We start from the raw sequence: 27,612 nt of genomic DNA, 5'->3' as shown, positions 1-27,612 counted from the left end.
CACTCCAAACCAAGGCCGTTTTCTGTCCTGTTAGGAAAGGAGTCAATAAACTAATTTATACCCATTGCCATTGAGTTGATTCTGGCTCATAGGAGACCCTATAGGACAGAGTAGAACTGCCCTACAGGGTTTCCAAGGCTGTAATCTTTATGGAAGCAGACTGCTACATCTTTCTCCTGTGTGGAGAGGCTGGTGGGTTTGAACCACTGACGTTTAAGTTAACAGCTAAGCACTTAACCACTCTGTTACCAGGGCTCCTTTTATCTGATTCATACGAGGATGTTAATGGCTGAGAGCAGCTAATGTACAGTCTATTCAGAGACGCTGATCTTGTCCAGAAGATTATTCTCTTAACTTGTAACAAAAAAAGTCGAGCCAGTTGGCAGATACCTGCTGATCCCAACCCTGTGCTACCATCATGTGAAGAGTAGTACAGAGAGGTGGGATAAGACAATGAGATATGTAAAGAACAAAGGAATGAATCTCTAATGGTGGACTTTCACGACTCCCTAGGAAGCAAATAAGACCAGGATGGACACAGTGCCTTCTGCCAAAGGTGTGAGAATAGCCCATTGCCTACTATCTGCTAATGGTGGCATTTAAAGGTATAGATAATGATGCAGTAAGTGTCCAAAAATCGTTTCTTCTTGGCTTGACTGGGGCTGCTCTTTGATCAGCACACCTGAGACTGGGGTTAGTGGAGGGAAGGCTAGGAAGGAGGAAGCAATTTAGGCAAAGCCCTTAAGGAAAAGCCCCTGTGTGGCAACTAAGAGGTGACTGTCTGCAAGGCACATCTGAACCAGCAAGACCACATCAGCTTGGTTTTAAGAACAGTCCAAGCAGCCGTGAGACTTCTCAGAGTAGGAAACGAGGAGGAAAAGGGCCCTGCTGGAATACAATGGTAGCCAGCCTCCTGACCAGCAGGACCCTGTGACAGCCTGGTCTCATAGACCCTGTCAGGAGGGGTCTGCTCTGCCCCACTGGCTGCTCACCCCAGATGTCCAGCTCCCTGCTGCCATGGGATCCCGCCCCACACGGGTGGTGCTGCCTGAAGGAAATGAACGGTGCTCCGGAAAAAGTGCTCCGAAACCTCAGCCAGTGCATATCCTGGCTGTGGGGAGTCATCAAAGCCTGTTTACTGGGCTATTTTTAGCATTAAAGACTCTTGTTGTGCTCCCCAGGCCGCGCATGCACCATCGCAGCAGAGTGCCTCTGATTCTAATGCCCCATCTCACTTCTTTGGGGTCGGAGCCTAAGAGTCCTGGGTAGCAAGTTACTAAGGATTAGGGCCCAAGGATTGAAAGACCCAGGTGACAGTCTACTGAGCACCCAATGTGGGTCCCTCACTTTAATCTGCAGCAAGGTTTATTCTCAATTGTTGTGGGATCTCACAGCAGTTTATCTTTGTCTTCACGACCTGCCTGTAGATTCTTTGAGGGAAGAGATTGCCCTTATACTTCTCCATATTCCTGAGGCTCCCTAGTACGGGGGTGATCACGTCACAAGTGACATTTGTTGGCTGAGGGCCTGACTGATTTCTCTCTTTGTGCCTTATCCAGTGCAGGCACATAGTAGGAGCTTAATAAGTGCTTTGCTGTTGTTGTTAGCTGCCGTCAAGTTGGCCCCCAACTCATGGGGGGATCAGACTGTTGTGATCAGAAGGGATCCCTAGGGTTTTCACAGGCTGATTTTCAGAAGTAAGTTGCCAGGCCTTTCTTCCTAGTCTTAGTCTGGAAGCTCCACTGAAATACGTTCATTATCATAGCAACAGGCAGGCCTCCACTGACAAATGGATGGTGGCCGTGCATGAGGTGCATTGGCCAGAAATCGATCCTGGGTCTCTCGCACGGAAGGCGAGAATTCTACCCCAAAGCACCAATGCCTCCGTAAGAATTGCCCAGTGAATGGGTTTTCCTTATGCCTAACACTGGGCTGGACATTGATGATACATCAGGGAAGACATGATGTCCATACGAAGAGCAGGGGAAAGGCAGGGTAGTGTTTAGGGGGAGATAATGGGAGCTGAGCCTCTGGGCCCTTGAATGAGGGCCCACCCCGCCAGCTTGGCAGCTTTCACCATCCCCTCCAAGCAGGATGAGACTGACCTGGCAAGGTGTTCTCAGAAGCTTCTAGAAGGAAAAGCAGGTGCTGCAGGAGCAAGGGGTCCCACAGAAGGAAGAGGCCCCACCCAAGCCCTGCTGTCCCAGGGCTCCTGTGAGAAGCCTGCTGGCTTCCTGGTCCTCCAGCCATTGTGACTTCAGTTCCAAGACATTCTGTTTCCACTGCGGCCCCAGAGTACCCCTCTCCGTCCCTCCCAGAGGCCCTGCTGCAGCAGAAAATTTCGCCACCTCCTGGAAGCAAGTGCACTGGGCATGGATGGAAACCAGTTTGGCTGTGTTGGAATTGTTAAAAACAGGAAATTTTAAGCAGAAGCATTTCCTCTGGACCTAGTTAACCCAAACAGCGATGTCTTGGGATGACTCCAGATTCTGAAGTCAGTCTTGCTGCTGAGATCAAAGAAACTGGAGAGAAAATATCTTCTCAGTAGACCAGAAACCACAGGGCCCGCCTTCTGCTTGTCAGGAGAAAGTGCTCACCTGTCTGGTGTCATTTAAATAAGGTGTCATTTAACATGACAAAAGGGCTGCCAAAAGGGCTGATTCTTCCAGCATTAGGGTCACTCGTTAGACCTTGAGTTAAGACAGTGGTTCTCAGGTGTGGTCCTAGGACCAGCAGCAACATCATCATCTGGGAACTTGTTAGAAAAGCAAATTCTTGGTCCCCACCCTAGACCTATGGGGAAGTTCTGCTCTTGCCGGTAGGGTCACTATGAGTCAGAATCGACTCGATGGCAATGGGTTTGACTTTTGGTTTACCCCAGAACTACTGAAACAGGCTTCTCGGGGCAGAACTGTTCCAGGGCCAGCTTCCAGGGGTGTGACCTGTTCAGTCACACAGGGCTCCCCACTCAGGACGACCCAGTGAGTGGTTTCATTTTTGAGTGAGGTTTCATTTTTGAGTGAGGTTCCTGCTTTTTTACTTTGCACTGGGCCCCACAAATTGTGTAGCCGGTCCTGGAGCCAGACACCTCTGTTTAGCTAGCCCTCCAGGTGATTCTGATGTGCGCTCAAGTTTGAAGTCACTGAGTTAAGTCACTGTCTCACCTGCAGCCCCTGTTTAAATGCAGATGTTGACCTGGAGAGCTGACATGAGCAGCAACACCACCCACACCTGGAACATTGGTTCATTATCATCAGTTCAGCTGACTAGTCAGTTGGCAAAGAACAGGTACATCCACAGAGTCCCTAAGCAGGAGTCAAGTGTGGGAATGTGTGTGTTATAAGGCCATTCCCATAAAATATAATAAACAGAGGGGAAGCCACCAGGATATGACTCTCTACAACCCAGTTTTTGGCTCCGAAGGCTGGCCTGGCCCTGGAGAGGCCCCACTCTGTTCCTCTGCAGAAATAGCCCCATCTGGGACTCCAGCACATTTGCTGATCCTGTGTCCTGAAAGATGGGTGGCCCCTGGTGGCACCATTGAAGCCCTTTGGTGGGAGGAAGATCTCCTAATTTGGATTTGTTCTTCTTGGGGGATAATAATGGCATAGAGCCCAGAGCTTCAGTTTGGGGGCTCAAGGCAAAAAAGAATTCAGTAAATCCAGGGCTGTTCCAGAAAGGCCCTTGACCCCCATTTCACAGTATTGATGTGTTCCTTGCCAAGCGGCCCATAAAGCTAATTGCACGTTACATGCCCTAGAATAGTCTCAATTCAAAAGACTCACTTCAGTTAAGTGAGTAGTAACTTTTATAAGTGAAAAATTACTCTGTAATTTCTTTGTTCTGTAAATTGAAGGAGGCATACCTGGATTGATGTTTGTACTGGATGAATACAATTTTTATATAACTAAATGCATGCTTGTGGTTAAATAATGAGCCGGCGCCATGGGTCACTGAAACAAAGTCTGTGATCTGAGGTAAGGGCCCAGGGCCTGAGCCTGAAAGGTTTGTTTGTCTGGGACAATAGCTGAGTCTTCACATTTTGCAGATAGTATAGGGTCGCTATGAGTCGGAATCGACTCGACGGCAGCAGGTTTGGGTTTTTGATTTAGAGGTAGACTTGACTGGCCGGGGCTGCTCAAAGTGCTTGGTTGCGGGGTGGAGTTTTCCCAGGTTGCCCCTAGCAACCACCTCTCCATGCTGCCAACCAACGCAGTTGCCTCTTTTCTCTCTGTCCTGCACCTTTGGCTTTCACCCCTCCAAACCATTCTGTGTGCTACTGCCGGATTAATCTCCCCAAAATGATGCTTTGAGATGCCACTCCTCTACTCAGAAGCCTCCTAGACTCCTTTGTCTGGAATGCGTGATGCCCCCAGGACAGCAGCCAGATAGGTCTCTTCTCAGTGTCCAGGAGGGAGTTTGCTCCAGACTCTACCTTGTCTGTGTATTTTCTACTACCCAACCCCATCTGGCCAGGAACGCCCTCCTCCTTTCTTTCTGCAGGGTGAAATCCCGTCTTTCATGAGTTTCCTCAAATCCCTTTCCTTGGAACAGTTGTCTCTGACCACCCCAAAAGCAAACCCCCTTCCTCTGAACCCTGAGTCTGAAGTCATAGCCTAATAAGAGGCAGAGCTAGGAGTAGAAGCTGTTTGACTCCAAAGCCTATATATACACAGTTAAAGGTATGGCTTCTGGGTTCAGCTGCCTGGGTTCAAAATGTGGCTCATGAGAAAAATGTAGAACAAAATTCTAGCTCACACACACACACAAAAAAAAGGAGAAACCAGACTTACTGGCCTGACAGAGACTGAAGAAACCCCAAGAGTATGGCCCGCGAACACCGTTCTAACTCAATACTGAAGTCACTGCTGACGTTCACCCTTCAGCCAAAGATTGGACAGGCCGGTAAAACAAAATAAGACTGAAGGGGCACACCACCCCCAACGGCAAGGATGAAAAGGCAGGAGGGGACAGGAAAGCTGGTAACAGGGAACCTGAGGTCGAGAGGGAGATAGTGTTGACATGTCATGGGATTGGCAACCAGTGTCACAAAACAATTTGTGTATTAAGTGTTTAATGAGAAACTCATTTGCTCTGTAGACCTTCATCTAAAGTACAATTTAAAAAAAAAAAAAAAGGCAGCTCACAAGCTTTACTGTCTTGTGCCAGTGACTTAACCTCCTAAACCTTGTCTGTAAAATGAGACTAAGAGTAGTACCCACCTCAGAGGTTGTTGTGAAGACTATGTGATGTGCTTAGTACAGTGCCTGGAGTGTAGTAATTGGTCAGGATACATTAGCAGTTAAAATTACTGTTCCTGCCACTACTATGACTACTGTTATATCTATGACTGTCACTGTTACTGCAATAGCACTGTAAGTACTGCGGCCATTGGCACCAGACTGCCTGAAAAGCCACCCCATGGTATCCTCTATACAGTGGTGCTCACCAAATGCCCACCGCTCTGCCATGTGGCAGATACTTGGATGGTTGGCAGTGTGCATTTCCAGAAAAGGCCACTGATGCCTTTGACCCATCTCTGGAGGCCATCCATCCATGCCAGTCATGTCACATTCTTAATATCACATTCATGCAAGCCATTCAACCACCTCTCTCTTTCCAGTTTGCTCTGAAAATGAGTCTGAAGCTGAGGCTGACCAGCAGATGGACAACTTGTACCTGAAAGCCTTGGAGGGTTTCATTGCCGTGGTGACCCAAGATGGCGACATGATCTTTCTGTCGGAAAACATCAGCAAGTTCATGGGACTCACACAGGTGACAGCTTCCTCTGTCTCTTTCAAAAAGGGAAAAAGTTTCCCTCTGTGGATAGAAATTAGTGAAAGGTGCTGGTCACAATCCCTCCCGACCCTTCCCTGGCTATACCCACTCTGACCCTCAGTGATCTCAGGCCGCCAGCCTCAGACAGGGTCACACTCCCTGGCACTGTGTTTAGCATCGCTGATGACCGTCCTGGTGGACAGCTCTCTGCTGACTAGATTAACTGGCCAATCTTTGTGAGGCAGCTCTCTGTCACATCCTCAGTGGGCCCAAATACTAGATTGGGAACATGAGGAGACCTGGTTCAATGTCCTCCCTTTCCCCAAACCTGCAGAGTGACTTCACTTCCTATTGAAGCCTTCTACTTCAATATTAGGGAGAATAAAGCCCAAACTTGTTTTTGAAACAGGTGGAGCTAACAGGACACAGTATCTTTGACTTCACTCATCCCTGTGACCATGAGGAGATCCGTGAGAACCTGAGTCTCAAAAATGGTAAAGTACATTGTGTGTTTCCTTCTTTCTCCACCCCTCCTCCCGCCCCGGGAGGAGATCTGCATTCCTTTTGTCCACAAGTATAGGAGAGACAGCCCATGGCCATCATGATCCAGAAAAAACTGACATCCATAAAAAATCCAGCAGGGCCGGCCCTCTCTGTGGGCTGTGAGATGTGACTGAGGCACCAGTAGAACCCAACACTCAGAGTTATCTGCTACTGGACTCATATGGTGCCTAATACCACACTGTTAAGCCAGGAGGTTTTATCACCTGAGAGTCCAGCATCTCTGCTAAGTGCAAGAGTTTAGCATCTCCCCCAAACCAACACACTTCATGGGAGCAGTTGCAGTCGCCTGATGCTATGTAACAAACCGCCTCAACGTGTAGTAGCTTAAACAACAACCATTTTATTATCTCGCATGTTCTGTGGGCAGTTCCTTTGCTCCATGAATGTCATCTGGACAGCATTCATCTGGGGGCTTAACTGGGCTGACCAAGATGGCTCACTCAAGTATCTGGTGCATTTGTGGCGGATGGCTAAAGGTCTGCGTTCATCAGGGGTGCTGGGGTGGCTGGGCCTATCTCTCACTCTTTGGAGTCTCAGAGGCTCTTCCTCTCCACGTGGTGTCTGCAGGGTAGCCAGACTTCTTACATGACAGGGTTCTCAAAAGCATAAAAGTAGAATCTTCCAGTCCTTCCCATGGCTAAGTCCTGAATCCATTTCTAAAGCAGATGCTCAAAGCCTGAGAAAAGCAAAAAGTCTCTCATTTCTTCTTTGTCCTTGAAATCCCTTGGCCCCTGGGTTCTCGGTCGCAGTTTGACCACTGACCCTAATCTCAGCTCAACTGTGCAACCTGAGCCAAGTCACTTCACCTCTCTGTTCCTTGGGGTCTTTCTTTTCCAATGATGGTATTGGACCAGGCAAAGCCTAGGACCTTCCAGCTCTCAAATGCCATGATTCACACCCAAGTGAGCCCTGTTTATCTGAGTAGAACTTTAGATCCCTTGATCCGTGTACTGGATTTGGGAGTCAGTCAAAAATCAGGGTGCCAGCAAATCCTTATTGACGGTGTGGGCCTGTAGTGGGTTCACAATCTGGAAGCAGAGCCAGTGTGAGCTCCTAGAGGAAGATAAGGCCGAGAGGCAGCCCTTAGAAGCCCTTGAAGGTCAGGCAGAAGACTTCAAACTTTATCCTGTGGAGAATGGGAAGCTGTTGAAGGTTTTCGAGCAGGAGCCTGTGATCTGATTGGAGCTATGTTTAGAAAGATTAATCAAATGACAGAATGGGGGAGAATCTAGAGGTTAAGCTATTAGGAAGCCACATTAATAACCCAAGAAAATAGCCACAAGTGAGTCCCTCCAGCTACCCTCTCTCCACACCAAGGCTGGTTCTACTGGGTCCAGACCACAGCTTACTGGTGTAGCTCATTATATACAACCCCCCCACCCCATGAAAATTACAATTATAATAAACATGATTAAGGATAGGAGAGAGAGGAGAGGTAGTATTATAATCATGATGGAGGACTATTCTCCCTTAAAAGTATAAAAAGAGTCACCATTCAATCTCTTCCTTGGTGAGTTCTCCTAAGAATGTCTGAGATAGATTCAAGGCTGCTGCACTTCATTTGACATGGCTCTTCAGGGACGTGAGTGTCGAGTGAATCAAGGTCTTCTGCACCTTTAGGAGCAGAAACTGGTGGCTGTGCCTGGAGGGAGGAGTGTGGCTCTGGATTGTTCTGTGATGGGGGCAGAGGACAGGGAGGTAGCTTGGAAGGCTCAGGATAGGGATGGTGGTGGAGCCAGAATTTAGACATGGACAAGACAGACTCAGCTGGCACTTGCTGCAGCCACTGCTTTATATCATGAAAGGTAGAAGAAGTTCTGAATGGACAGGCTATCTGGAGACTATAAGAAGGCAGCAAGCTATGTTGTTGGTCATGGTGATTTATTTAATTCTGGCTGAGAGAAGACATGATCCATGTTGAGTTATTTCTCAAAGTGGACTTGATCACCAAATCCCAGGAGACTCGGACCAGAGGGCTGTCTTGAGTCTTGACGCATGTCATTTTACACAGGAAATGGATGGCACATTGTCTTAAAAGCAGCCATGCAGATTGCAAATAGAGTACCAAAAAAACCAAACCAAAGTCGTTGCTGTCGAGTCGGTTCTGACTCATAGCGACCCTATAGGACAGAGTAGAACTGCCCCAGAGAGTTTCCAAGGAGCACCTGGTGGATTCAAACTGCCGACCTTTTGCTTAGCAGCCATAGCTCTTAACCTCTATGCCACCAGGGTATGGTCAGGTTCACATTCCTGAAGGACAGGTTATGAATAAAAGGATAGTGTGTCTGAAGGACGTCTCCAACCTGAGAGGCTTATTCCCCTGGAGTAACTGTGGTCGCTTGGAATTCCCATTAGAAAGCCCAGGCCTGCCTCAGGGAAGATTTGCTGAGATCATGTGTAATAGTCACCGGATTGAGGGCTGCCCATGTGCTATGTACAATGGGGAATAAAACGATGGCCCAGCCCCTACCTTCAGGAGCGTATATCCCGGTTGAAGAGACACGCTGTAGATGAGAAACATTAGCCCACAGACCAGGATTCTGCTGCGTGTGTATGGTAGCCTACAGGTGCTCAGAGAGCAAGAAGGTGGTGGTTGCGGGTGAATGGGGAGGGGGCATTTTGATTGGGAAATACAAACAGTAAGTTTCCCAGGACAACTGAAACGGAGCCCCTATTCTGAATATAAATGATAAAAACTGAATTCAACTGTCCTCCCCACCATCTTTATCCAGGCTCTGGTTTTGGGAAGAAGAGCAAAGACATGTCCACAGAGCGGGACTTCTTCATGAGAATGAAGTGCACAGTCACCAACAGAGGCCGAACCGTCAACCTCAAGTCAGCTACCTGGAAGGTAGGATAGCCTCAGGCCTGGGTTGGAGTCCGGATGTGGGACAGTGGGCCCCCAGGAGCCCTGCCCCCAGGGCCTCAGCCAGCGTCTGACCCTCCATTGCTGGTTTCCAGGTCTTGCACTGCACTGGCCAGATGAAGGTCTACAACAACTGCCCCCCTCACAGTAGTCTCTGTGGCTACAAGGAGCCCCTGCTCTCCTGCCTCATCATCATGTGCGAACCCATCCAGCACCCGTCACACATGGACATCCCCCTGGACAGCAAGACCTTCCTGAGCCGCCACAGCATGGACATGAAGTTCACCTACTGCGACGACAGGTGGGGGCCCAGGGTGCGTGTGCCATGTCGGGATGGGCCTTACCCGCTTGTGCGTATGGTTGTGCCTGAGGTAAATTAGGTCTGGGCCTGGGGCATAAACGTGGTATCGCTAGGTGTAAGTTCATGAGCCTGTCTCACTGTTTAATTCCATCAGTGCAGCTAAGAGGTTCCTAATAGCATATTTGGTGGTCTCTCCATTGAAGCATCATCAGAGTCTGTCTGCAGAGCGGTTCTGGTGTGTGACCTTCTTGTTTCTTTGTGGTGTAAACATATCTGTCCACGTATGTATCAGGCAACTGAGGGAATTTCCAGGACAGTCTCCCTCCCCCCAGAGATGAGGGTCTAGAGATTTCCATTGGTACTCCCAATTTAGAGGCCAGCTTCGGCTTGTGGCCTAGAAACTGACCCACAGATAGATGGCTTCCCCTTATTCTCTTCCATCACTGTGCTTTCCCCTCCGCTTTTGCACCTCCTGGGTACAACTCCATCCCAACTATCGCCTAGCCAAGTTTGGAAGGATTTTACATGAGGGCCGATAAGCCATTTACCATGAAGTTGACACCGACTCATGGTGACCCCATCCGTTTCAGAGTAGAACTGTGCTCCATAGGGTTTTCAATGGCTGTAACCTTTCAGAAACAGATCTCCAGGCTTTTCTTCCAAGGCACCTTTGAGTGGGTTAGAACCACCAACCTTTCAATTAGTAGTCAAGTGTTTAACCATTTCTGCCACCCAGGGACCTCCTAACCCCCAAAGCCAGGCCCAAATGGAAATCCCGTTGTGGTATAGTGTAGTGGTTAAGAGCATGGGACTCTGGGGCTAGATGACGTGGGTTCAAATCCAATAATAAATGTTCAGTATTAGCTATTATTTTCACCCACATTGTATCTTTATTAAAGTTGTTGAAAGAGCATCTAAGACTGCAGAGGTAAGCCATGTCACCTCAAGTTTTTCAGATCAACTTGAGAGTTGAAACAGGTGGGCAAGTGGCTTAGGTTGTAGTGGGATGCAGCATTAAAGCCTCGCCATGGCTCCTAACTCTCTCACTTGCCTGACCTGTGGCCTGATCGGGAAGTAGAAGGGGGCAGGTAGGGGAGAACAGATGGGGTGAGTAATGACCACCACTAGGGAGTGAAGGAAAAGCCAGGAGAAGGTGCTGGCTGAGGAGGACAGGGCCCAGGTTGGCCTGGCCAAGTAAATGCCACCCCAGCTTGATGGCTAGGCATCCCTGGCTATGCCCTTCTGGGCAGGGACCCCCCAACCTGATCTCAGCTTTCTGCAGTATCCAGAGTCACCATTTTTCCCCAGAATCACAGTTCTGGTGCAGGTCTTTGCCACTCCAGTCATTCCCCTCTCATCTTCTACAGTTTCTCCTCAGGAAACCCTAAGATCTCAGTTTTCCCATCTCTAAAATGGGAATGATACTACTTTCTCAACCTTTTTCACAGGGTCACCGTAAGATGAGATAATGGCTACAAAAGCACTTTCAGAAATCCAAACACTAACACATGTGAGGCTTCTTGTTATTGCTTATATCTTACTCCCTGCCCTTGCTCTTCCCCAAAGCAAATCTCCCCACTAAACTCAAGAAGCCAAGATCACTTTCAAAGGCATTTAGCAACTGGCGCTGTAGAAGAGGAAGAATTAACCGCTAACAAGAAACTGCCTTGCCTTCCCCACCAGCAGGAAACACCAAGCTCCAGGAGGAGAGCTCCTGCACACCTCTCCCAGGCCCACCTACTTTTCTCAGCTGGACAGCTCAGGGGTATTTGGAGTTTTTTCATGGGTGTGGGGCCCTACTTCCAAGGTTAAGGCTGAGTTTTCTCTCCCCTGATTCTAGACTGACCTGGTATCTCAGACTGGGTTCTTGAGAGAAGCAAAACCAGTGAAGATATATAGAGAGAAAGATTTATTTCCAGGAAATGGCTCACACTGTTGCAGAAGCTGGAAAGTCCCAAGTCCACAGGTTAGGCGTCAGGCCGAAGGCTTCTCCTGACTCATGTAGCTGCAGGGGCTGACAAACCCAAGATCAGCAGGTTAGATAGCAGGCTACTGGCTCACAGGTTGAGGAGGCCGATGAATCCCAAGATCAGCAGGCAAGATGGCAGGCCATTGGCTCAAGTCCTCAGAACTGGCGGTCAGATGATGACGAACCAGATGCAGAATCTAGAGCAAGGAAGCAAACTTTGCCAGAATGTCCATATATATATTGGATGCAGGCCACACCACCGAGGAAACTCCCCTTACAACTGATTGACTGATCACATCTGATCACATCATGGAAGATGACTACATCATTACCTAACTGCCAAATTGCATCATTACATAACCACCAAACTGTATCATTTCATAGTTGCCAAACCACTGAGACTCATGGCCCAGCAAATTGACACACAACCTTAACCATCACACCTGGTATTGGTTGGTGACCCCTTCTTAGAACTGACTACCAGCACAATTAAGCACTTTTGGAAAAGTATCCTTGAGTCATTCCTGCCCCCCAGTTTTGACCACACAGTACCAGGACTCAAGGCTGTTGGAAGTGGTGGGTAGGTATATACGTAGAAAGAAGTGCCCCAGCCTCAGAAGGAGAAAATGTCACATATGAAGCCTTTTGTCCCAGAACCTTGACACAGTCAGGCCTTTATTATAGTTATTAGTATTGTTGTGATGGTAATGATGATGATTAGAGAGCGTGCTCCAAAGGCAGGCACCAGCGGAATGCATGTTATGAGCAAGGTTATTTATCAAATGCAGTCTTAGTATTCAAGTGAACATTCTGGGCATTCTGAGATAACAGGGGAATTCCCTTGAAGTGACCGTGATGGTTAGTTTGGCTGCCACTCAGGGCTTCTCATTGTCTGAGCCATATTCCCAAGGTATGGCCCACATGTCTCAGGCTTAAGGGGGTTGATGTCAGAACACTGTAACCCAAAGCCTGGGAGCAGCCTTAGTGCTGTGAACCATGGAAGCTATGTGTAGCCCTGTGGGTGAAGCATGTCCATAATTTGACTCCATGACCATTGGGAAATCCCGCTCTCCTAGAAAATGACCTGCCATTTCTGGATAATATCTGACAAGAGGGATTTTTTTTTTAACTTAAGACTTTGGTCTTTGTTAAAGTGGAAAAAAAAAATGCTACGTAAAGGGTCATTCTAAGTTATCATTCATTCATTATCTTGTTTTTAATGACTTTCAGGTCATAGCCTAAAGGCAACTAACCCTTACAGAAAAGAAGAAGGGGAAAGGCATGAGCTAGGGGCCCTCGAAAGTGCTTGAAGAGGAAACGTACACAGAAAGGGGAAAGGCCCTGTGCTGACTTCTTAGTTTGGGTCAGGGCTGGTAGGCAGAGCAGATAGTGGGCTGTTTTAGGGCTTTGTGATTCATAATGTAGGGGGTGATATTGCTTATAAATTCTGCTGGACGTACCGCATTTTCATCAAAGTCTTGCCTTTCAGGAAACTGAATTATGTTATCCAAACTCTGAACTCAGTGATGCCGGAGAGATGAATGTAGGGACATTTAAAGACGCGCTGTGCTGTGTCACACAAAAGTTGCATCTAACTGATTAGCAGATTAATTATCAAGGGCACATACATGGCTTGCACCGTTTATAGAAGTGACTATTTAAGTCCTAAATCCCTAATTATTATTTCTAAATTGCTTTGATGAGAGCTGGGATTTCATTTTGGTAGCTGGTTTTGTTTTCACTCTTTGTGTTGGGATGGGGAATGGCAGACACACTGACGTTCACACTCACACTCACACACTGACATAGTCTTCTCCTTAATACCCTCTGAGATAAATGTTTCAAAACCACCAACCTACATATGATAGCCAATGGGGGAGGGGACCTCTCCATTTTAATCAGGAAATACACCAGGTGTAATTCATGTCAGACACACATGAGAGGCTGTGGTTTCCCACAAAGGGGATTGTTTTCCCATAAGGAAGATTAGAAAGAATCTGAAGAGAACGCAAGGCAATTAGAATCCACAAAATCACTTTTTGAGGTAGATGGGAACTTTTCGTGAGATGTGTTGACACCACAGACACAAGCAAACGAAAAAGAATAAAAGGCTCATGGAGAAACAGAGAAGCAAGAACAGAGGAAAGAGGGAAGAGAAATAAAATATAAAGAAGAGGTAAAAAGGGGACCCCAGTCTTTTGTTCAACTGATGCCCAAAACAATGTGTTCTGAGGCACCTGAGCTAAGGGAGTGCGTTTGTCCTTTTCCTTTTAGTAAAGGGTCCGAGGACTGTACTAAGTCCTGTACTAATAATTTGAAGCAGTAAACATTTTGAAAAGTGAATTCTATAATAATTTATGTATCGGTCTTATTAACATATTTAGATGGGAGTAAAGGAGAGTGGCAAGGTTAAAAAAGAAATCTTGGTTATTAGTGTAATTGCTTATCTCTTGTCCATTTATGCTGATACATAGACCTTATATTTTGTGTCCTAAAATACAGAGCAATTACAGGCATGCCTCGGAGATATTGGAGGTTCAGGTCCAGACCATTGCAATAAAACGAGTCACGTGAATTTTTTTGGCTTCCCAGTGCATATAAAAGTTATGTTTACACTATACTGTAGTCTATTCAGTATGCAATAGCATTATGTCTAGAAAAACAATGTACATACCTTTACTAAAAAATACTTTATTGCTAAAAAATGCTAGCCATCATCTGAGCCTTCAGCGAGTTGAAATCTTTTTGCTGCTGAAGGGTCTTTCCTCCATGTTGATGGCTGCATACTGGTCAGGGTGCTGGTTGCTAAAGATTTCTCTGTAGCCTGTGATGTCATTTAATAGCATTTTACCCTCAGTAGAACTTCTTTCAAAATTGGAATCAATCCTCTCAAGCCACTGCTTTGCCAACTAAGTTTATGGAATATTCTCAATCTTTTGTTTTCATTTCATCAGTGTTCATAGCATCTTCACCAGGAGTAAATTCCATCTCAAGAAACCACTTTCTTCACTCATCCGTAAGGAGCAACTCCTCATCTGTTAAAGCTTTATCCTGAGATTTCAGCCATTCAGTCACATCTTCAGGCTCCCACTTCTAATTCTAGTTCTCTTGCTCTTTCCACCACACCTGCAGTTACTTCCTCCGCTGCAGTCTTGAAACTCTCAGAGTCACCCATAAGGGTTTCAAATCAACTGCTTCCAAACTCCCCTGTTAATGTTGAGATTTTGACCTCCTCCCATGAATCACAAATGTTCTTGATGGCATCTAGAATGGTGACTCCTTTCCAGAAGGTTTTCAATTTACTTTTCCCAGATCCATCAGAGCAGCTCTAGCCTTATGAAATATATTTCTTAAGTAAGACTTAAAAGTTGAAATTACTCCTTGATCCACGGCCTGCAGAATGGATGTCGTGTTAGCAGTCACGAAAACATTAACCTCCTTGTACATCTCCATCAGAGCTCTTGGGTAACCAGGTGCGTTGTCAATGAGCAGTACTGTTTTGAAAGGAATCTTTTTTTTCTGAGCAGTAGGTCTCAACCAAACCAAAACCAAACCTGTTGCCATTGAGTCAATTCTGACTCATAGTGACCCTATAGGACAGAGCAGAACTGCCCCCACAGGGTTTCCAAGGAGCGGCTGGTAGATTCGAACTCCCAACCTTTTGATTAGGAGCCAAATTCTTAACCACTATACCACCAGGGCATCCCGTCTTTGTTGTTGCGTTTATAGAGGACAGGACAGAGTAGATGTAGCTAATTCTTTAGGGCCCTAGGGTTTTCAGAATGATAAATGAGCACTGGCTTCAACTTAAAGTCACCAGCTGCATTAACCCCTAAAAAGGGAGTCAGCCTGTCCTTTGAAGCCAGGCATTGACTTCCCCTCTCTAGCTATGAAAGTCCTACATGGCATCTTCTTCCAACGTAAGGCTCTTCTGTCTACAGAGCAAACCTGTTGTTGAGGGTGGCCACCTTCATCCGTTACCTTAGCTGGATCTTCCGGATCACTTCCTGCCGCTTCTCTCTCATCAGCTGCTGCTTCACCTTGCACTTCGTTATGGAAGTGGCTTCTTTCCTTTCCTTCTCATGAACCGACCTCTGCTAGCTTCAAACTTTTCTTCTGCAGCTTCCTCACCTCTCTCAGCCTTCATAGAATTGAAGAGAGTTAGGGCCTTGCTCTGGATTAGGCTTTGTCTTAAGCGAATGTTGTGGCTGGGTTGGTCTTCTCTCCATACCACTAGAACTTTCTCCATATCAGTAATAAGGGTTTTGGTTTCTTATCATTCATGTGTTCACTGGAATAGCACTTTTAATTTCCTTCAAGAACTTTTCCTTTGCATTCACAACCTAGCTAACTATTTGGCACAAGAGGCCTAGCTTTCAGTCTGTCTTGGATTTTGAGATGCCTTCCTCACTAAACTTAATCATTTCTAGCTTTTGATTTTAAGTGAGAGACGAGCACCTCTTCCTTTCACTTAAACACTTAGAAGCCATCTTAGGGATATTAATTGGCCTAATTTCAATATTGTTGTGTCTCAGGGAACAGGGAGGCCCAAGGAAAGGGAGAGATGGGGAAACAGCTGGTCGGTGGAGCAGTCAGGACACACACAACCTTTATCGATTAAGTTTGGCATCTTACATGGGCATAGTTCATGGCACTGCAAAACAATTAAAATCGTAACGTCGAAGATCGCTGATCTCAGATCATCATAACAGATATAATAGTAATGAAAAAATTTGAAATATTGAGAGAATTACCAAAATGTGACACAGACACTAAGTGAGCACGTGCTGTTGGAAAATGGTGCCAATAGCCTAGCCCGATGCGGGGTTGCCACAAACCTTCCATTTGTAAAAAACGCAATATCTGCAAAGTGTAATAAAGCGTAGTAAAATGAGGTATGCCTGTAATTAATGAACTGTTATTTATTGAACATCTTCTATTTATTTATCTAACCAATTGCCAGAGACTATAAAATCGAAGAAGTAGATGAGGTGATTCCTGCTCTCCAAGAGTTTATAGTTTGAGACACGAGCAATTTGTACAGCGGTGAATGGTAGAAAATAGAGCATCCCATTTACCCAAAAGGAAGACAATACTGATTCCCAAGTAGTTTAACTTTAAAATGGGTTTCTGAAATTCATGGGGAGATGCCATCTAGTGGCAGAAGAAAATATCTGTGAAAGAAGCCACGCCATCAAGGAGGGTGGGGCAAAGTTCTTCTAACGCATATATACTCCCACTATGATTTTGTCAGTTTTATGAGTCTTCCTGTATCTTATAAATAAATTGTAAAAGCAAATTATGTGGAGAAGAGCGATATCACTGGGGATAAAGATATCAAAAAAATCCACACTAACAAAGAGGGTGTCAGGGACTCTTTACAGAGAACGTAAGGATTTGAGGGCAACCCCGTTTTGCTATTGCATTAAAAAACATAGGACATCATAATAGTAGGAGGTACTACTTAATAAATTAAGATGGCTGCATTTCAAATTTGGTGGACTAAATTGATGCTGAATTCTTTATGTTCAAAGAAGTCAGGAATAATAAAGATAAGAAACGTGAGGGGCAAGTTGAAGGTCATAAAGAGAATGTCAGGAAAGAAATCATAAAGAGCCATGAGTTGTAAAACACACACACGCACACACCAATCCACTTGGAAGGCAATAGTATTGAAGTCTGAGAAAAAATAGGCTGACTTCAGTAAAACTAATAATAAAAATTTATGTACATTCTTTGCATATTGAGAAACATGTAATATAATTACTTTTTTAGAGGATAGGTATTTTAAATTCAAGGCAGTCTTTCAGATTAGTTCATTTCATGTTGTATTTTAATTTCATATATAATGTATTCTAAATATTTTTGCAGACATACACATTCACCTTTACACATTTTATGTAAGCGAGTGTAGTGTTTCTTTAAATCTCTAAGAAACGTTAAATGCTTTCCTTGTGCATCTGTGCCCGCTCCAAGTAAGTGTTTTCAAATCATTCTAACAGTTTAAGAATGTAAGAAATGCTCATATTTTATCCTGTCTGCCTGAAATACCCCCATAAGTGGTAGCTCTACAAATTCTCTTTGGAATTTGTTTCAAAGTTCAATATTGTTGTTCTATGCTGTCGAGTCAGTTCCAACTCATAGCAACCCTACAGACAGAGTAGAACTGTCCCATAGGGTTTCCTAGGCTGTAATCTTTATGACAGCAGATCTCCATGTCTTTCTCCTACAGAGCCGCTGGTAGGTTTGAACTGCCGACCTTTCAGTCAGCAGCCAAGCACTTAACTGCTACGTCACCAGAGCTCCTTCGAAGTTCAGTAGACCTTGTCTTAGTTATCTAGTGCTGCTATAACAGAAATACCACAAGTGGATGGCTCTAACCAACAGAAGTTTATTCTGCTTAGTTCAGGAGGCTGGAAGTCCAAATTCAGGGTGCCAGCTCCAGGGGAAGGCTTTCTTTCTCTGTCGGCTCTGGGGGAAGGTTGTTGTCATCAATCTTGCCCGGGTCTAGGAGCTTCTCAGCACAGGAACCCTGGGTCCAAAGGACACGCTCCACTCCTAGTTCTTCTTGCGTGGTGCTGATAAGGTCCCTCTCTTCTCTACTCATTCTCTCTTTTATTTCTCAAGGAGATTGACTCAAGATACAACCTAATCCTGTAGACTGTGTCCTACCTCATTAACACAAGTGCCTCTAATCCTACCCTATTAACATAATAGAGGTTAAGTTTATAACACACAGGATTATCAGATCTCAAAATGGCAGACAACCACATGATACTGGGAATCATGGCCTAGCCAAGTTGATACACATTTTGGGGTGACACAATTCAATCCATAATAGACTTCACTATTCAAAAATTATTCCTTCTATACAATCTGCTTCTGTCTTGCTACAACTCAAGGCAGATTTTCTCCTACTGCTTGTGAATTTCAGGGTAATGAAAGGCAGCTGTGGTATTTGGTGGCCATCCAAGGATGGTCATGCCAGGACTGAGCCAGGGCTACCTTCCTATGTATAAATTCACCCCATAGGCAGCCTCGCAACATACCACACTTTCAGGATGGAAATTGACTTTGTATTAACTGCAGAGATGGTTGTATAGGTTTTATATAACCATGTAGTATTTGAAGAAAACACAAGGCTTAAGTAACATTGTTTAAAGCAAGCAAAATCTGGATTAAAATATATTAAAACTAATAGGAGGCATTGGAATCTGAGTTAGTGAGTAGCCTGAATATTATTAAGGAAACAATTGCAGTGCTTATAAGCACATGTAGAAACCAAAATGAGGTGAATCAAGCGTTGCCTAGGAGAATCCATTGCCAAAAGGGTGGAGGGGAAGAGAGCAGACTTTATTCTGAGTCTGCTTTATTAACAAACACAGTCTTTGAAAAACAAATAGGTGGGTACAAAGTACTTAAAACTTTTATCCTCTTAGTTTGAGAGAATTTACTCTCTCACCATATTGTTTACATGATTAATTTACTAAACAAATCCTTTACTGACATAGTTAACTACAGCCAGACCTCGTTTGACTCCAGGCAGGGGCCTCTGAAGTCATGGGGTTTGATGGCCGTGTCCCAGGTGGCCTTCATGGGTACACACTGGGAACAGGAGTGGGCTATCTTAGGTCTGAGGCTGGACTTCTTCTGCCTCTTGAAATGATGGCCCTGACACAGTAGCCAAAAGACTCAGTTTGTTTCTAGTGCTCTGCTATAGGTAGTCCATTTGAACAGAGCCTCTGAACATTTTCATGGATAAAGAGCAACTGAAGAGCAATGAATAGCTGTCGTTTTACATGTTGAAAGCTTATCTGGCTCTGAAGTTCAAAGCCCAGCTGTCTGACTCACATACTTACTTGTATGAACGCTGACTTCAGGATTTAACGCTTTTTCCTCTGTATTCTCTTTCTTTTCTTCTTTCTTCTTTCTTCCTTCTTCTCCTTTCTTTGTCTGCATCTCTCTCCTAACTTCATCCTTGGTCTGCGTCTTTCCATTTCATTATTAAAGAGCATCTTCTGTTCTCATTTTTGAAATCTGATGAATTAAATCCTTTTTACTCTTTACTCTTCCCTAAACACTAAACAGTCCTACTGATTGATTTTTAAATTTATGGGTTACCCCAAACTGATTTTTTTTTTCCCAGTATGTCAGCGGCCCTTAATTAGAAAGAAAGAAAAGAAAAAAAAGTTCCCCTACCCCTAATGGAGAGAGCATATGAAATTGCGTTATCACAACCCAGCTCTGGAGGGAAATCAGCTGGGAAGGCCCTTCTGCACTGTAGTACCTGACCCTATAAACAAGCTGGGTTCATTAACCTCCTCACTGGCGTCTGCGTGCCTGGAGATAGAGGCGAATGACCATTAGCTTTAAGTTGGGGTTTCCTGGCTTTGTGAAGTCTGACAACTCACATGTTCTTCAATTGTGTTCGGGGTATGTGTATTTTCCAGTTTTTATAGTAGTCTGTTTAACGAAATGAAGAAAGAGACATTAAGTGTTTATTTTAGTTGACAAGATAAATGAAAGTTGCTACTAGGAAGATAATCTGAAAACTAGATTTGTTTGTCCACTGCCAAAACATGCCTATTGTGTGTCTTTGAATGAATGGTCCCTTAATTAGATAAAGAATATCGTATTATCAGGCCGATTGTAATAAATATTTACTTGGAACATTTTTACTTACGCATACTCATCTTGAAAGAAAAGTTCATTTCTTCAGAGGGTAGAATCAACTCTTTCCTAGAATCCCCATAGCTTCATTTTGAGGGTCTCTACAAAATTCTAGACCAGCCCAGAAACAGAAGCTGCTTGTCTAGCAAATCGGTGAGCCTGTAAATGGCTGGCTGATAGTCAGCAGGCCCCACCAGTACGCTTCTGATGCCCAGCCCAAGTTTGAAAGGCATTGACTCAGCAGAGAAGAAATAGAGCTGTAGGGAAGGAAGGGCCAGCACTGTCCTTCTCTCTTCGTTCTCCCCCAATCTCCACCTTAACTAAGACACCATTGAGGGTCTGCTCCAGGCCAGGTTGCTGGGGCATGTCTGCTGATGATGAGTTCAGAGACATCACTTCTCAGGACTGGGTAAGGAGACACATTCTCCCAGTCAGAGTTGGGCTGGCTGGTGGGGTGAGAGCTGGGCTGGGATCCTGCTGGAATCTTGCTGGAGACATCTCTGCGGGGCTAAATCAGCTGAGGCTTCAGTTGCTCAGCCCTGGTGCGCTGCCCATTGTGTGACAAAGGCTTTAACCCTGAGTCTCACCCAGGCCAAGAACTTACCTTTCCTCTGTCCACTTCCCATCAAAACCAGACATCTTACAGAATGAAGACAGGACAAATTGAATATGGTGAAAGGTTTCTGCTGAAGGCTGTGTGTGTGTGTGAGTGAGCGTGCACTGAGATAGCTTCATGTCCTAGGAAGAAAAGTAGCTCATCAGGGCCCCAAACTTATCCTTTGGCAGCGCTGGGATAGACAGGACTCTGTGCCTTGGATCCAAAGAGAAAATCAGCCCACCTCTCAGCTATTCAAGTATTTGCAGAGCACCTAGTGTAGGGGAGACAAAGGGAGAAAGTAGCCCCTGGGTTCAGGGGTTCACAGCCTAGGAAGTGAAGAAACAAATGCATAACTCTGTGACGTTGTGACACTCATTAGAACTTCACGAGAAGGAGACAGTGGCACGACCTGGAGGAATCGGAGAAGGCTCTGGGGAGAAGGTGAGGGCTGGAGCTAGCCCTACAGTATCAGGGCTGGGAGAAGAGGGGAAGCGAGAAGGCACAAAGGCTCTGCAGCGATAATGGGTTTGCCAGGTTTGGGGAACTGGGAGGAGAGGTGTCTGCCTGCAGATTAGAGGAAAATCAGATTTCTTGGAAGATAGAGGCTAGATCCTGGGGGGATTTAGAAGTTAGGCAGACTTCACTCTTGATGTGATTGGCGATAAGAGAAGCTGTAGATTCTTCCATAGAGGAGGAGCAGGATGGAAGTGATATATTAGAATGAGATAACCTGGCAGACAGCTACAAGTTAACCAGTTAGGAGGGAGAAGGAGTGGAGACAGGAAACCACGAGCCCTTACTGGTGCTTTCTGCTTCTGCTTTCCTCCCCCTACTGTTTATTAGATAATCCCCAAATGTGTTAAATGACAGGTCCATGCCCAAAAGTCATGCATTCTCAAATAGAGCTGGTAATAACGAGAAGAGAGTATTACTTCTAACTTGTGATAGGCAAAGTTAACAAAACAATGAACCCATTAGAAAAAAATGTGTCAGATAACAAAGATTTGGAGAAATAATCCTTAGGTATGACGTAGTGGTTCATGGGCAGGGCTTTGTTTATTTTAATGATTCTAGCATAAAGCACATGGTCCTGAGAGTATTAAGTGATTTTTCATGATTGCCTGCATTGGGGACAGCCAAGTCACTTATTCCAGAGCTGCCTGTTTATCAGAGGGTGTAATGAGGAGTCCCTAGGTGGTGTAAATGGTTAATGAACTCAACTACTAACCATAAGGTTGGGGTTTCAAGCCTACCCAGAGGCACTTGGGAAGAAAGACCTGGAAATCTACTTCCAGAAAATCAGTCGTCGAAAACTCTATTAGAGCACAGTTCTACCCTGACATACATAGGATCACCATGAGTCAGAATCGACTTGATGACAAGCTGGTTTTTTACTTGTAATGCGGAGACACATTTATGTGACTATGATTTTATAGTTCCGATTCTCAGCACCCCCTGCCGTTCCCCCTTTCCTGGAGATAGGGAGAGACAGGTAAGAGAAGCCCTGGAGGTATCTGAGGTCACAGGCAGGATCTGAGGGAAGCATTCAGGTGAGCAAATTAGTAAGCACAGATGGAGTCCTCCCTGCCCAGGGCTTCTGCTCAGTCTGTGGTTAACATAGAGACAAAGGGCCACCTCCACGTGTTTTCCCCATTTGGGGCCACATAATTTTCGCTTTTCATTTATATCGCCTTCTACTTGATACAATAAGCAGGAAGACCCAGTCTTCATTCTTGCCCTGCCCTTGGCCACTTGTGTGAACATCAAGCAAATTGTTTGCGCTCCCTAGATCTCTACTCCTTTGTCTGCAAAAAGCAGAGAGGTGATTTTTAAGGCCCTTTCCAATGGCTGTTGGAGAATAGGCATATATCAACGGGGGAAAAGGAAGTCCCCTGAATAAGTGCTTTTCCTTCCTCCCCATGTATGACTTCAGGAAGGTCAGGAACAGTGGGGGCTTGGGTGGAGCACACAGCTGCAGGTTGACCATGAAGTTGATTTTGTTTGCATGAATGGCCCAATCAGAACTCTGGAGTGTGTTCATCTGAATGTGTGCATTTGATTTACCCTCTGGGGTTAGCTCCTTGAGTCCCTGCCCACATCCCTGTCCAAGTTAATATGATCTCTCTTCTCCGCTTGTGATTTAAATAACTTTTTTAATTCAGAATCACAGAGCTGATTGGTTACCACCCCGAGGAGCTGCTCGGCCGCTCAGCCTATGAGTTCTACCATGCACTGGATTCAGAGAACATGACCAAAAGTCACCAGAACTGTAAGTTCTAGGGGTGTTCCATGTGGCTTCCTCGCGTACGTGGAATCTGGGCCTTAGTGAGGTGTTATTGGTGAAACAGGAGAAGACCTGGTCATTTCCTTTACAGAGACCCCATCTTGCATGGCAGACAAGACTCATACCCTCAAGATGGCTAGAGAACTAGGGCCGCCACCAGCTCTTCTGACACCTTCATGCAAATTAGAACAAGAACCCATTCCTCTACACAGACACCCACATCAAAGCACACGGCTTGGAGAATAGTTGGGCTGAATCTCAATTTCCATGTAGCACCTCCACTGACCACTTTCGTGTAGTTAACAGCCTGCACTCAACTGTGTGGAACAGCGCGGGAGAGAGCAATGCAAGCCAGCCAGCCTCTAGTGGGCTTGGGTTATGTGCTATAGATGTAAGTGCATCCGCTCAGAGAAGATGAGGACTGGAAGAGTTAAGGAAAGGAGAGAACAGGACACTTGATTTGAACCTTAAAGGATGGGGTAGGACTGAGCTAGGCAAAGGAGAAGGTAGTATGTCACCAATTTAGTATTCAAGTTGATGGGAGGAATAGATATGTTGATATTTAGTGCTCTGTGTTAGAGGTGGGCCATGGTTCTCTAAGAGCTTATTTGCTGGGTCAAGAGAACTGAGTTGAAGGAGGCTTTCCAGGCAACCAGTGATAGCACATGGAAGCTGTGCTTTTCAGCTTGAAAGAAACCAAGATATAAAAGAGTTCTAGAACAGTGCTGTCTCATAGAACTTTCAGCAATGATGGAAATGTTCTGTATCTTTGTTATCTGCTTGTGGCCATCAAGTACTTGAAATGTGACTAGTACAACAGAGGAACTGAATTTTTTTTAACTTTAATTGAATTTAAATAGCCACATGTGGCTGGTGGCTGCCATATTGGGGAGGGTGGTTGTTCTACAGTATTCACTTGGGCGTGTTCCCATTTCAGGCTTCCCCTTTGCAGGTGACCCAGGACAATGTCATTTAATCTCTATAGCCCATTGACATGCAAAGACTCCAGACCTACAACCCTGTACTTGGCCCACTGAGGGAAATAGAAATTGGTAGGATTAATCTCTGTCCTTAGGGATCTTACTTCTAAGTAGAAAAAGGAAGACTGTGGGCTCTTGGGTGCAGACTGGCTCACACCATTAGCCTCAATATACAGCGTGGTATCTGGTACAGAACAGATGTTAAATGAATGAAAAACTATGTGTCAAAAAAGTATTAGAAAAAGCATGCTTCAAAACAGGTGCCCACAGGGGCACAGATGGAGGTGCTGAGAAGATTATAGAAGGATTGAAAATGGGTAAGTTAAGTCTGAGAAGATCCCCAGAGGCCCTGCTGGCCTTCGTCCTCCAGGATTAGTTGTATCCTAGAGTGGCAACGAAGAAAATGGAAGGGCATCTATTTGTGCAGTGTTCCTACATCCATCCATCTGTCCCGAGGTCAAGGACAGCTGAAGTTCAGAATAGATAACATTAACAACCCCATAAGCTGTGTGTATGGGAGCACAATTACCACTCTTATAAGGAGCAAGATCATCTTATCGGTTCCTCTGCTTCTTCCCCATGGCTTTTGAGTTTGATCTGACAGTGCAACAGGGCCCTTTGCGGCATCACAGAGAAGTTTCTCACTGTTCTCTCTGGGGCAAAAAAACTAGTAAACAAACAAAAAATCTCAATTCCACCCCATTTAGGGATCCAGGGATAGGGCAGGAGGAGGGTGGAGGCACTCTCGTGAGCCCATGAACGTGACCTAGCCCTGGCCTGCCCCAGCTTTGAAGTTGTAGGGTCTGGTTCCAGCCTTCACTCTGAGGTCTCCATGCTTTCCTGGTCCTGAGGGTCTCCTGCTCCCAGAGGTGGGTTGACAGAGTCACCCAGGCATGGCACTCAGGGGCCTCGGCCCCTGGCCCAGCTGACCCACTGGTTCCCCAGGGCCTGGCTTTCTGGGTCTTCCTTTAGCCATAAAACTAAGGAAAAACCAACTTTCCTTCCAAGCCAAGGGTGAAGCTGAAGCAGGGGACAAATAAATGGAAAGCTTCCTGGGAATTCCTAAAGGACAGTATTATAGTCTGCCTTTTTTTTTTCATGGGGAGGAAGGGAAACTCATCAAGGAAACAAAACTTATGACTTCTTATTAGGCATGGAAAAAGAATTTTTTTCGTTCTTCTTAGAAAATCTTTGATGCATAAAAACAACTGGAATAAAAATGTGTTCTGACTCCAGGGAAAATATGGTGTTTTCTACCAAATCCATGTACCGTATTTTTACAGAATACGCACCTTCTACCTTTGTATGCCAGCCATCCCTCCCCCCACAAGGTGTTTTCCTAAGTGCACTGTGCTAATTTTTTTTTACACCTCCATGTTAAAAAAAAAAAAAAACTTAGTGACGCTTGTGAAATTACCTTGCGGGGGAAGGACACAATCGGCAAAGAAACACAGAAGGTGCATGTTATTTGCAGAAAAATACAGCATTAAAACCCAAACCAATTGCTGTTGAGGCAGTTTTGACTCACGGTGACCCCATGTGTGTCAGAGTAGAGCTGTGCTCCGTAGGATTTTCAGTGGCTGATTTTTTGGAAGTAGATCGCCAAGCCTTTCTTCCATGGCACCTCTGGGCAGACTCAAACCTCCAGCCTTTAGGTTAGCAGCCAAGTGTGTCAACTGTTTATGCCACCCAGGGACTGTTTAATCATTGTCGTTGTTACTGTGTGCTATTAAGTCAATTTTGACTCATAGCGTCCTACATGACAGAGTAGAACTGCTCCATAGGGTTTCCAAGGTTGTAATCTTTCCGGGAGCAGATCAACAGGTCTTTTCTCCCACTAACTATTCAAACCTATCAGTTAGCAGTTGAGTATGTAACCACGGTGCCACCAGAGCTCCTATTTAATCATTAGACACACTTAAAGGTGACTCACAACACAAATAGAAATCACAGGCTCTCTTCCTCCCCTGATAACCAAAACCCATTGACATCGAGTTGATTCCAACTCATAGCGACCCTATAGGACAGAGTAGAACTGCCCCATAAGGTTTCCAAGGAGCGGCTGGTGGATTCGTACTCCCGACATTTTGGTTAGGCCTACGTCACCAGGGCTTCGTGATGGAGCCAGGTAAAGCTGGTCTTGAACTCAGAGCCCAGCCCCTAGTCAGAAAAGTGCAGCAGAGGTTGGATAAGCCCGCATGAGTTGGAAATTGGGTTAATGTCAGTGGAAACAGAAACACTTATCTCTATTTCTTTCTCTGTCTTGGATTTGTGCACATAAAGTTGCACACAGACTAACACTCATGCTGGAGAATCACTGGAGGCCCAGGCTTAGGGCTGGTCCAGATCTACGTGGGGGTGTCCTGAATTCACACACGCACGTGTGTGTCTCAGCCTCTAGAGGTTTAACATTGAAATGACTGGGGAAGCTCAGTCCTCAAACCAGACTTGGTTAATTGAAAGCCATCATTCCCAAATGGATTAGTTATTTATGCATTGTTGCTCTCCTGGGGTGGGCGTGCTCAGTTTCTCTTTGTTGTATGAGGACATTATGTGCTTTTAGGAAAACAAGATTAAAGGCCATAAAAAGCCTATCTACGAAATAGCAGGCCCCTCACCAAGGCTGGCGTTAATGAGCAGATGATTAGAAAGCTGGCGTAATTATATTCCACTGGCAGAGCAGACCCTCGCCTGTGAGTGCGAGAAATACAGTTAAAACCTTTGCTCACTCCCTGTTTAATCACTGAGGATTAGAGCCCTGAATTTGGTCTGCATTAGAACCGTCTAGATAAGTTAACTCCAGGCACTTGAAATTGTGCAAGAATCGTTTCACTGCGGCAAGGGCACCTCGACAGGCCCGATAAAGGGAGAGCAGAGAGGACAAGAGGTATTTCTCTTGGCCGAGGTGTGCATCATTGTCTAGGACAGTGGCAACAGCAAGTTGAGTCTTCCCAGTGACTTGTGGCTCAGGTGAGTGTAGTAAGCGAGCACCATCCTGGGAGGGACCAGACCTGTCGTCTGGCCCAGACTCTGTCACTGTTGTCCTGTGAGGTGTTAAGCAAGTTGCAACCCCTCTGACCTTAGTTTCCTCATGGTAAAAGAAGATAATATCTTCTGCTCCCTGTGGTGTAGGATTTTGCTAAAAAGATTAGACTGGGGTGGCTAGGAGTTGGAACCGATTTGACGGCACCTAACAACAGCAACGGCCTTATATTGTACAACCACTTTGGAAGATAATTTGGCAACTTCTTATAAACATGTACTTAGCCTACAACCAAGCAGTTACACTCCTAAGTGTATCCAAGAGAAATGGAAAAGTGTGTCCATACAAAGACTTATGCTCAAATGTTCATAGCAGCTTGATTCATAGTAACCCAAAATGGTAACAACTCAAGTATCCATCAACAGGTGAACGGATAAACTAATCCTAGTATATTCATATAATGAAATACTGCTCGGTAAAATAAAGAGGAACAAACTGCACACAGATACGACCCCCACCCCATGAAAGTAACACTGCATAAATAACTAATCCATCTGGGAATGATGGCTTTCAATTAACCAAGTCTGGTTTGAGGACTGAGCTTTCCCAGTCATTTCAG

General features: G+C 45.4%; 1 protein-coding gene across 2 annotated transcripts in view; it reads left to right on the top strand.

Annotated features, from left to right (window-relative positions):
• The window catches only part of EPAS1 (endothelial PAS domain protein 1), a 107,462-nt gene that overhangs the window by 61,917 nt on the left and 17,933 nt on the right, over positions 1 to 27,612 (top strand). For both annotated transcript variants that reach the window (XM_010597282.3, XM_010597281.3), the window contains exons 3-7: positions 5,624 to 5,775; positions 6,188 to 6,272; positions 9,075 to 9,193; positions 9,304 to 9,509; positions 22,909 to 23,015. In XM_010597282.3, coding sequence (XP_010595584.1) covers positions 5,624 to 5,775; positions 6,188 to 6,272; positions 9,075 to 9,193; positions 9,304 to 9,509; positions 22,909 to 23,015 — 669 coding nt within the window. The remainder of the gene's footprint in view (positions 1 to 5,623; positions 5,776 to 6,187; positions 6,273 to 9,074; positions 9,194 to 9,303; positions 9,510 to 22,908; positions 23,016 to 27,612) is intronic.

Source organism: Loxodonta africana, chromosome 26, assembly GCF_030014295.1.
Source record: "Loxodonta africana isolate mLoxAfr1 chromosome 26, mLoxAfr1.hap2, whole genome shotgun sequence".
NCBI lineage: Eukaryota > Metazoa > Chordata > Mammalia > Proboscidea > Elephantidae > Loxodonta > Loxodonta africana.
Note: the sequence above shows the minus strand (reverse complement) of the source record. Positions and strands in the feature narration are given on the sequence as shown.